Source organism: Paramormyrops kingsleyae, chromosome 17, assembly GCF_048594095.1.
Source record: "Paramormyrops kingsleyae isolate MSU_618 chromosome 17, PKINGS_0.4, whole genome shotgun sequence".
Classification (NCBI taxonomy): Eukaryota; Metazoa; Chordata; class Actinopteri; order Osteoglossiformes; family Mormyridae; genus Paramormyrops; species Paramormyrops kingsleyae.
In genome coordinates this window covers 25,672,641-25,684,694 of record NC_132813.1, presented here as the reverse complement: position 1 = coordinate 25,684,694, position 12,054 = coordinate 25,672,641, and the positions used below count along the sequence as shown (strand labels likewise).

At 40.9% G+C, this 12,054-nt stretch overlaps 1 protein-coding gene across 1 annotated transcript; it reads right to left on the bottom strand.

Annotated features, from left to right (window-relative positions):
• Positions 1-10,681: 10,681 nt before the first annotated feature.
• On the bottom strand, positions 10,682-11,830 carry sst1.2 (somatostatin 1, tandem duplicate 2). Its single transcript, XM_023804243.2, has 2 exons — positions 11,613-11,830; positions 10,682-11,041 (listed from the first exon to the last, which is right to left on the bottom strand). The coding sequence occupies exons 1-2, from the start codon at positions 11,751-11,753 to the stop codon at positions 10,835-10,837; spliced, it is 348 nt and encodes a 115-aa protein (XP_023660011.1). The 5' UTR covers positions 11,754-11,830; the 3' UTR covers positions 10,682-10,834.
• Between the last annotated feature and the right edge of the window lie 224 nt (positions 11,831-12,054).

Genomic DNA, 12,054 nt, shown 5'->3' with positions numbered 1-12,054 from the left:
GTAAACAAGTAAACTGAGCACATTTGAATTATGAATATACTGGCATAGGAAAAACTGATTGTACCACAAACACCAAGGAATATGCAGAATGTGGTGATAGATAGATAGATATTTCTATAACATTCATTTTATTTTTAATAATCAGTGTAAAATGAATCTACATTAAATCATTCTCCATTACATTAGGCATTCAATTGTGCAAAGGTTTTAAGAGCTACGTACATAAGGTTCAGACTGGAGTGAAAATGCAAACTTCAGCCTCCATTCTTTGCTGTGTCTGTTTGACATGTTCTGTTGATTTTCATGTGTCTCTTGATACAAAAGTATGTTATAAAGAGACCCATATCTGAGGAGAGGTGGAGACCCCCAGCTTATTGGGGGTCCCGGCTAAGGCCAATATATACCATCCATCCATTATCATAACTGCTTAATCCCCACTGGGGTCGTGGGGGGCCCAGAGCCTATCCTGGGAACAACGGGCGCAGGTGGGAACCAACCCTGGACAGGCGCCAACACTCACGCAACTACAGGGCCAATTGAAACATGCCAATCAGCCTACTCTGCATGCTTTTTGGACTGTGGGGGGAAACCGGAGCCCTCGGAAAAAACCCACGTGAACACGGAGAGAGCGTGCAAACTCCACACAGAAAGGACCCGGGATGGAACGCAGGTCTGCTACTGCTTATTCATTGTAATACAGATGCAACTATAATGAAGAATAATAACTTACAAATCAAACAGTAACAGCAGCAAACAGTAGTGTGGCTGTGTAGATTATGTTAGCCTAGGCTATGTGATCACATGTCCAGCATAAAATTTGGAATAAGTGTATTCCCAGAAGCCAGGGGCCTCATGTATAAACGGTGCATACGCACGAAAATGTTGCGTACGTCCGTTTCCATGCTCACGTCGAGATGTATAAAAACAAAACTTGGCGAACCACTACGTACATTCTCACGGCAGCTCCAGACATGGCGTACGCACGTTTCTGCTCGGTTTTATAAACGGACGGCACTCAGTGGCAAGTCATTATTATATCAAGTCTTATTACTAATCCATCATCGTCTATAACTAATATATATATAACTGAAGCTGATGTTTTGCAAAGCCTAGCTAAGCTCAAAATAAATAAATCACAGGGCCCTGATGGCATCTTACCTATAGTGTTAAAAGAGATGAGGGATATTATTTGCCGACCCTTAACATTACTGTTTCAAAAATCCTTATCTGAAGGTGTGGTACCTTCTGATTGGAAGCATGCCAACATAACGCCCATTTTCAAAAAAGGGGATAGAAGTAATTTGTCAAACTATAGGCCAATCAGTCTAACTTGTATAACTGGTAAAGTTATGGAGGCTATAATCAAAGAGAAAATGGTAGATTACCTGGACTCAAATAACATTTTGAGGGATAGCCAGCATGGATTTAGGAGAGGTAGATCCTGTTTAACAAATCTGTTGGAGTTTTTTGAGGAAGCTACTCAGGAAGTTGATGATAAGAAGGCCTATGATGTCATCTACTTAGATTTCCAAAAGGCTTTTGATGTTGTTCCCCACAAGAGGCTCTCACTTAAACTCAAAGCGACAGGTATTTTAGGAACTGTAGCGACCTGGATTGATAACTGGTTAACAGATAGGAAGCAGCGAGTAGTTATAACAGGCTCAATGTCACAGTGGGCCTGCGTTCATAGGACCACTTTTGTTCCTAATTTACATAAATGATATAGACACCAATATATACAGTAAACTGGTGAAATTTGCAGATGACACCAAGGTGGGTGGTGTAGCAGATACTGAACTAGCGGCTCAGCAGCTACAGCGGGATCTTAATTTAATTAGTGACTGGGCTGACACCTGGCAGATGAAATTTAACATAGACAAATGTAAGGTACTCCATGTAGGGAGCAGAAATATAAAGTACAGGTATTTTATGGGACCTACTGAAATAAAGGTAGCTGATTATGAGAAAGACCTTGGTGTGTATGTTGATGCTTCCATGTCTCATTCTCGCCAGTGCAGGGAAGCAATAAAAAAGGCCAATAGGATGTTGGGGTATATCTCCAGGTGTGTGGAGTTTAAGTCAAGGGAGGTAATGGTAAGATTATACAATTCCTTGGTGAGACCTCACCTAGAATATTGTGTACAGGTTTGGTCACCATATCTTAAAAAGGACATAGCGGCCTTAGAAAAGGTGCAGCGTAGGGCCACAAGAATGATTCCTGGTCTTAGAGGAATGTCATACGAGGAAAGGTTATTTGAGCTAAATCTGTTCAGCCTCAAGCAAAGGAGACTGAGGGGGGACATGATCCAGGTCTATAAGATTCTAACAGGTTTGGATGCTGTTCAACCGAATAGTTACTTCAACATTAGTTCCAATACAAGAACTCGTGGCCATAGGTGGAAATTAGCGGGAGAACATTTCAAAGTGGATTTAAGGAAGCACTTCTTTACACAGTGTGTAGTCAGAGTATGGAATAGTCTTCCTGATAACGTAGTGCAAGCTGAATCCTTGGGTTCCTTTAAATCAGAGCTAGATAAGATTTTAACAACTCTGAGCTATTAGTTAAGTTCTCCCCGAGCGAGCTCGATGGGCCGAATGGCCTCCTCTCGTTTGTATAGTTCTTATGTTCTTATGTTTATGTTCATTGCTACTGTGGTTTCCCTTCTTAAACTGACGGGACTTTATCCAATACACCGACATTAATTGTATGTTCTTTACAAATGTACAGCACCTGATTTTTAATCAGTTTGTAACAATAAAACGGTGCAAAAAATGACCGAACTATTACAACTACTATGGCAGCTCTTGCGTTATTGGAAGACATAGCTTATGGAAGAATTATAAGAGAGCGCGTATTCATGGGGATCATAGTGATTTCTTGGCCTATGATAATGACTGGCTTCTAAGTCGATTCAGATTTCCTAGAGCAATCCTTTTGGAGCTGTGTGCTGAACTGGGGCTAGCATTACAAAGGCAGACGATGAGGAATTGCGTTATACCTGTTCCTTTACAAGTTCTGTCCATTCGCAGGTTCTTGCCACAGGTGCTTTTCAGCGAGAACTTGTGGACCGATCAGGCATTTCTCAGTCAACACTGAGTCGCGCCATGCCAGCTGTATGGGACGGCATAATCCGCTTGTCACCCAGGTATATTAAATTGCCGTACAGTATGGTTGAACAGTAGTGCTGTAGTTCTCGAGACCGGTCTTGGTCTCGAGACCGGTCTTGAGACCAATTTTTTGTGGTCTCGGTCTTGTCTTGGTCTCGACTCTATTTGGTCTCGGTCTTGTCTTGGTCTCGGACATAGCGGTCTCGATGAGATGGGGAAAAAAAGAGAAAACTGCACATCCTCACAGAACAGTATCATTATTCATTACGTGCCTCAATTCAAATGCAACCAGTCAGATGCATCCATTTCAAAAACGTTACATTTTATACATTTTCTCCACGGACACTGCCAGTGCTTCACAGTCCACACACATCATACACATCGTATCATACATCGGCAAAAAAATGTCCAAAAATGTCCGCGAAGTCTATAGCATAGTTATAATTCAAATAAATTAGGTATTTTACATTGATTAGAAAGCACGGTCTTGGAGGTGCAAGTCAATCTGGAGGCTCATTCTCTTCAATTCAAAGCAAAGGATCATTACATAGCTGTATTCATAGCTTACCCGAGGCCTCTGTCCCTGGTATAAGAGACTTAATATGAACATCTTTCTGGTACATCCCATCTCTTTCCCTTGACAAGGTCTGATAAAATGGTTATAGGAGAGGATTGCTGAGAATATTATTTTCTATCAGGTCTCGTAACTATGACAAATCTGGGAGATTTTAAATGAGAGACATATGGACATACGGACAATATAATTGAAAAGATAACATGAATTTGATTTAACGAGTAATGACACTTTACAGCAATGCCTTTTTTCTCTACAGTTGATCTGGGTAATGTGATGTTGATTCTAGCCCTAGTCTGTTTTCGGTCTTGGTCTTGACCAGTCTTGGTCTTGGTCTCGCCTTAGTGTGTCTTGGTCTTGGTCTTGGTCTTGGTACCCTCAAGTCTCGGCAGTGTCTTGGTCTTGATACCCTCCGGTCTCGGCAATGTCTTGGTCTCGGTTTAGGCGGTCTTGACTACAACACTAGCTACACCACCCACCTTGGTGTCGTCTGCAAATTTAACCAGTTTACTGTATGTATTGGTGTCAATATCATTAATGTAAATTAGGAACAGTAGTGGTCCTAATATTGAACCTTCTATTGAATACTAGTTAAACTGATTGGTCAATAGTTTGCTGGATTACTTCTATCTCCTTTTTTGAATATGGGTGTTATATTAGCATGCTTCCAATCTGAAGGTACCACACCCGCAGATAACGATTTCTGGAATATTAAAGTTAATGGTTGGCTAATAATATGCCTCATCTCTTTTAAAACTATAGGTAAGATGCCATCAGGGCCCTGCAATTTATTTATTTTGAGTTTAGCTAGGCTTAGTACCACATCAGCCTCAGTTATACATAAATTGGTCATAGACAACGATATATTCATACTAATCGGTTGTAAGTTACTTGTGTTCTCTACTGTGAACACCCATGTAAAATAATCATTAACCTCATTTACTATATCAATTTCATTTCAATTATAAGGCCCTTACTATCCTGCAAATGAATGATTTCAGCTTTTAGCTCTTTTGTAGGTAAAATGTTGGAAGTTTTTAGAAATTTTTATTGTTATCCTTAGCCTCCAATGCAATTTTTCTTTCTACATCCCTCTTGGACAGTCTAATGTTATTTTTAAACTCTACCTGTAGACTTAGATACCCCTGCTTAATTTTGAAATCATTAGTTATTTTCCAATTCTGGAACAGAGCCCTTTTCCTCCTGACTTTATTCTAAATTTCCCTAGTAAACCACCTTGGTTGTCGTTTCCTAGATTTAGTTTTGCTGGAAACAGGTATAAAGTCCTCTTGCACTTGCAACAATGTGCTTTAAAAAAATTCCCATGCCTTTTCAACTGTTTTGCTATTTAACTCCGTCCAGTTTACAGTTCCTAGTTTCCGTCTCCATTAAAGTGAGCCTTCCTAACATTGTATACTTTTAATTTCGACTTTGCTCTTCTGACACTAAAATTAACATCAAATTTTACCATGTTATGATCACTACCGTCCAATGGCTCTAAAACCTCTAATTTTCCAATCCTATCCTGGCTATTAGAGAAAACAAGATCAAGAAGGGCTTCTCCCCTGGTAGGGGTATTAACAAACTGAGTAAAAAAACAATCCTGTACTAATTCCACCATCTCAAGTTCATTTACAGAAAAGCCAGAGATTGTGTCCCACTGTATCCCAGGTAAATTAAAATCACCCATAACCACCACATCATTTTTATTACTCATAATCATATCACATCACTCACATCATATAACATTCTGCTTTCCTCTGCAGCTACATTAGGTGCTCTATAACAAACCCCGACAATTTGGCCATTTGAGTCTTTAGCATCCAGTTTTATCCATACAGCTTCTGTACTTTTATTTTTATCAGTGAGCTCCCTTGCCTGCAAGTTTTCTTTTACGTATACTGCAACACCACCTCCCTTCTTGCCTGTCTGGTCTCTACGGAACAAAGTATAACCATCCATATTATATTCTTCCCCATCATTGTCACTCATCCAGGTTTCAGTTATTCCTATAATGTCATAAGTGTCCGATGAAATTAAAGCCTCTAAATCATTAATTTTGTTTCTAATACTCCTAGCATTTAAATACAGACCACAAATGGTAGGCCTTTTACAGTGCCCACTTTTAATATTTATTTGAGCTTCCTGTCTCTCCCCACATAAATTCGTAACTAACCTCCCTGCTCCCCAGTCCCTAGTTTAAACTTTCCTCAACTACTCTACACATACGCCTCCCCAATACACTGGTTCCCCTATGGTTCAGATGCAACCCGTCCAGCTTGAACAGGTCCCACCTGTTCCAGAAGGTCTTCCAGTGCCCTATAAACCTGAACCCCTCTTTCCTACACCACCATTTTAGCCACACATTTAATCCCCTTATCTCAGCTAACTTAGCCTGACTCGCACGTGGCACGGGAAGTATTCCAGAGAATACCACCGTGGATGTTCTGCTTCTAAGCTTATCCGCGACTTCTATAAATTTATCCTGCAGAACAGCCCTCCTGCCCTTTCCTATGTCATTGGTGCCAATATGCACCACGACCACTGGATCCACCCCGACTGGGGTCAAAAGCCTGTCCACTCGATTCGGAAGGTCCCCTTCCTGGACCCCAGGCAGGCAAGACACCGTATGGGACCCTCTATCACGGGTGCACGCATAACTATCTACACATCTGATAACTGAATCCCCTACTACCACAACCTCCCTCCTCTGGGGGTAGGCAGCTCCTTGGTGCCCAAGGGCCCACCTGCCTCCCCAGTCTCTTCCGGCTCTAAAGCTGGAAGCACCTGAAAGCGGTTAGACACCGTCACTTCAGGTGATGGCCTCTGTGAATTGTGTACGCACCTAATTTACTAGTACTGACCTAATATAAATTGTACGCACCAGGAAATGACTCATACTACAATGCAATTCTTACTTGAGTGCCTTCTTCAGAGATTGGACGATTAACCAAATAAAGCAACGCAACATTACGGTAACTAACAATAAATAAACCACTAATTTACGTGTACTATTAGAGCATTTATGTAATTTATTTAAACTTTATTTTACCAGGTAAATTAACTGAAAACCAGTTCTCACTGCATAACGTGATATTCGGGAGAAATAACAGATTCAAATCTGGGATACAAACGTCATGCGTGTAACTAAACTCTTCAGCCAATAAGGGCAAAGGTGTGTCGTCACGGAGGCGGTTCCAGTTTGTGCAGCCGGGTGAGAGGTCATAATGCATCTAACCGTAATGCATTGCGTCAGGATCAGATTGCGTTGCTTTAAGCTAGCGCTGTAAGCAAGTCGAACGCACCCAATGACCGGACTGGGGAAATAAACTGAAACGCGGACTTAATACAGAGGACTAATGACAACAACCAGAAACAGATGATCACATGGGGATCCCACACGAGGTTAGTGAGGGGGTGTGGCACAAGGAAGGAGCGGAGGATCGGAGCAGGACAGGGGTAATGTTGGGATAAGATCTTTATCGTTTTGGAAGCCATTAAGAAAAAAAATGCTCTTCTTGTTTTATCCTGTTCATTTTGTGCTTAAATGCTAAAAAAAAACATATTCAGGGATCTTTTTGGTGGGCCTGGAACCAATCAATTGGTTTTCCATTATTTCTTATGGGAAAAATTCAATTAGTACTTGAACTTTTTAGGATTCGATCCGGAGTCCGGAACGGATTAAGTTCGAGAACCAAGGTACCACTGTATATGAAAAAAAATGGTAGAAAACTGTTATTTGTTAACTGTAGCTGAATACAAATTCTCAACAAATGATAAAATAGTAATTATGCTTTTAACCATCTTGGTCCCACAAATCCTAGCGAGCATTAAGGATAAATAGAAATATGTTTCTCCAGTTTTTCCTGGATTACTTTTAAGGGCTGTCATACACATTCACTGAATGGTGAACCGAGGTATGTTATCTGCATTCAACACCCTGTGTGGATGACAGTAAGGTGCTCATTAATGGTGACTCAGTTGTTATGGATAGATTTTTTTTGTCTTATACTTTTATATATAAATATGGTGCTAAACAATCCAAGGTATGTAGGAAAACTTTCTTGCCAAACTGTATTTACTTGTACCTAGCCCTTTGTGGATAATAAGAAACAAGTCCTATGTTAAGCAATTTTTGGAAAATTTCTTTTCCCCTTCTTGCACGGATTTCCTCTTGCAATCCAAAGACCTGAAGTTAAACTAGCTGGTGTTATAAAATTATGTGTTCCAGACCCTCTCATGACCCAAATCTCGATCACAATTTGGAAGATGACTAGATACATATTGGAAATGGAACGATATGAAGTCTCAAATATACCATATACGCTCACCTAAAGGATTATTAGGAACACCGTACTAATACGGTGTTTGACCCCCTTTCGCCTTCAGAACTGCCTTAATTCTACGTGGCATTGATTCAACAAGGTGCTGAAAGCATTCTTTAGAAATGTTGGCCCATATTGATAGGATAGCATCTTGCAGTTGATGGAGATTTGTGGGATGCACATCCAGGGCACGAATCTCCCGTTCCACCACATGCCAAAGATGCTCTATTGGGTTGAGATCTGGTGACTGTGGGGGCCATTTTAGTACAGTGAACTCATTGTCATGTTCAAGAAACCAATTTTAAATGATTCGAGCTTTGTGACATGGTGCATTATCCTGCTGGAAGTAGCCATCAGAGGATGGGTACATGGTGGTCATAAAGGGATGGACATAGTCAGAAACAATGCTCAGGTAGGCTGTGGCATTTAAACGATGCCCAATTGGCACTAAGGGGCCTAAAGTGTGCCAAGAAAACATCCCCCACACCATTACAGCACCACCACCAGCCTGCACTGTGGTAACAAGGTATGATGGATCCATGTTCTCATTCTGTTTATGCCAAATTCTGACTCTACCATTTGAATGTCTCAACAGAAATCATCAGAGACTCATCAGACCAGGCAACATTTTTCCAGTCTTCAACTGTCCAATTTTGGTGAGCTTGTGCAAATTGTAGCCTCTTTTTCCTATTTGTAGTGGAGATGAGTGGTACCCGGTGGGGTCTTCTGCTGTTGTAGCCCATCCGCCTCAAGGTTGTGCGTGTTGTGGCTTCACAAATGCTTTGCTGCATACCTCGGTTGTAACGAGTGGTTATTTGAGTCAAAGTTGCTCTTCTATCAGCTTGAATCAGTCGGCCCATTCTCCTCTGACCTCTAGCATCAACAAGGCATTTTCGCCCACAGGACTGCCGCATACTGGATGTTTTTCCCTTTGCACACCATTCTTTGTAAACCCTAGAAATGGCTGTGCGTGAAAATCCCAGTAACTGAGCAGATTGTGAAATACTCAGACCGGCCCGTCTGGCACCAACAACCATGCCACGCTCAAAATTGCTTAAATCACCTTTCTTTCCCATTCTAAACATTCAGTTTGGAGTTCATGAGATTGTCTTGACCAGGACCACACCCCTAAATGCATTGAAGCAACTGCCATGTGACTGGTTGATTAGATAATTGCATTAATGAGAAATTGAACAGGTGTTCCTAATAATCCTTTAGGTGAGTGTAGGCCAAATGGAGTTGAAACACTGTAGTCCTTTCCGGAGACCATGGGTGGGAGGGTGGAGGAGCTGATGGCACTACAGATTTATTCTGCCTGGAAAGTGTCACCAGGTTGCAAACGTAGGCCACTACTGAAAGTGTAGCTGGAAAAGTTATGCATCATCGGAGTATGCATATATATGTGTGTGTATACACACACACACACTCAGAAAACACATAATATTTCTCACATTCATTCTGTCTACAATGTGTCGTATACTTCCATACCAATAGCATAATACAGACAAACAAAATATCTTTAGACTGGAACATGGGCTGCCTGTGTAAAGGCATATAATGGCCCAAGAAATGCAAAAAGGACCTGAAATGAGGGTGCGTAAATTGGCTTTTGTATTTTGGCCTGTTCCCTTTGCCAAGATGGACCAAACAGCACAATCTGTTGATTGACAGTTGCCAGATTGGATTCTGCAAATTTTAACGCAAAAGTGGCTATATATGCTTAAATAATGGAAGATGTAATTAGCTTGACATTTGAGTGACTGAGAAAGTGAAAGCTTTTTGTGTGATTTTGCAGGATGGCACTTGCAGATGATCAACTTGTTCTGTAAACAATGTAAAAAGAATGAATGGAATAGAATTTTAAGTAATATATTATAATGCAACACCATTCTAAATGGAGACTTATTTTACTGGATACAGGACAGTGTGGATCCATGTGGTGTTGTACTTCTGCAAGAAGATGATTCAGTCTACCAGCAGAGTGTGAAGAGCCTAGCATACCCAGAACTCACTTCATATTAGGCATTAATGACCGACTACCGAGAATGGGAAATTTTCTCAATGTAAAATAACATTAAAGCGATGCAGATATATGTCTTTACTGTATAAACACCATTTCAATTTTTAATGCTTGAGAGAGCTGTTTTTCAAACCTGAAAATGAAACACAACAGATGCATATAAATATTTGGTCTGTTCAAAAGCATAATTAAATAACAATTTCGTTTTGACTAACTGCTTTTTTCCACATTGCCTGCTTACAAACCCCGGGGGGCGAAAAACATTGAAGGTGTTCCTGTTTGCACAAGCAATGAGGCACTAATGAAAAATGCATCAGCTGCCCCATTAGTCCTCAGTAAGAGGCCCGCTTAATCAGCCGTACGCGCAAAGCAGCACTGTTTCTACCACTGCCTGCTGTTGCTCCATTAACACAAGGCACCAAAGTCCCCCCCGCCCCCTTTCTGAATTGTCCCCATGGTGTCATTACTCCAGTGCTTCTTTTTTGATCAGTCTTCCTGGTTTCATCACACAATGTCCCCTATTGCTGCAATTTTCACATAATCCTGTTAAACTGCCACATATCCGCATCTTTTAATATGTGTGATAGTGTAATGCATTAGTATCTGTTGATATATTTTACTGTGTCATTCGTAAATCAGGAGACAACGAGCATCTTCAAATTAAGTCTTGCACTTTATTTTGTTATTTACTTATTTAAGTACAATGTGATAAATTGTCAAGTAAAACTGCTTCTTAGATTTATTCAGCATATATCAGGGTAGGGGGTGTGAGAGACTAGGATTACTTGATAGGGACTGGAAGGAAACTCAGCAGGAAGTAAAACCTTTCCAGTAAAAGTTCTTGCAGCCTGCTTTGCGCTCTCGTGGGGGAAGGTTGTTGGGCTCCACTGAGCGCTCCAGCTCTACACGCGTTTCTTCTCCTTCCTCTGCTGTGGACATTTCACTCTGGGGAGTGTCATCTTCAGGGGGGGCCAATCTAGAAAGCAGGTCCTCCACCACACGCCTGTTCCAGTCCTAACAAACATATATGTGTGTGTATAAACAAACAAAAAAAATTATAAATACACATAATAGAATTAAAAGATGTTATTTTAATAGAGATAAAGTTAACAAGACAAAGGGTAAAAAATACATTCATCTTAACTATAGAGTACTGCAAAAGGGAAATACTTGTACTTATGTACATAAAATTGAATGTTCTGCTTTTAGATCAGTTATTGAAACACAAATACAACAATGACCTAATAATCTGCTTATGTACAGATATATAGCTGCATGTTTCTCTTTTGTCCTCAGTAAGGCCCAAAGGGAGCTTGATTGCTAATATAGTGACTAGGTTTGTTAATATTTTTTGTTAGTTTTCAATGAAACAGCATCATTTTGTCCACTCCATCACTGAAATGTGATTGTCTTTAAATAGAAACCACCTCTGTTCATTAATGAATCTGGCTCCGCCAAACAGGTAACACTGGATATAAGCTCACACCAACCAGTCAAATTGTGCCACCCCTACAATGAGTCCAATCTATATATTAAGAGCAAGGTAGCGCTACCTAACTTACTGCAGAAGTGCATGGTACTGTACCTGTGGGCTCATAGCAGCGGTGTGGGCTCTTTGCATGAAGCTCCGGTAGCGCAGGTCTGGTTGTGAAGCAGCACTGGGGTAGCAAAGGCCCATAACCAGTCCCAGAAGAACAAGGACACAGTGGACTTGGCAGGTCTTCATGGTAGCAGAGTTGAGCTGTACTGGCCTGGATAGCCTGCGATGCTGCTGGGGGATAGTAAGTTATCAGCACGCTGGGCCCTTTTTAAAGCCCTGCTTTCTCTTAAGACAGCAAATGAGTGATTGACACATACTATAAATCCTCCCTCTGGATACCCAGCAATGATGGCATTCTGTGCTATAAAACACTTGCACTCTTTGTTCAGTAATTGCTCAGTCTCTTTGGTCGCTAATTTGCTCACAATGGGAGCTTATGCAGTTTAATGGCTTAAAAACAAAGTAAATAGTGAATCGATTAACTTGT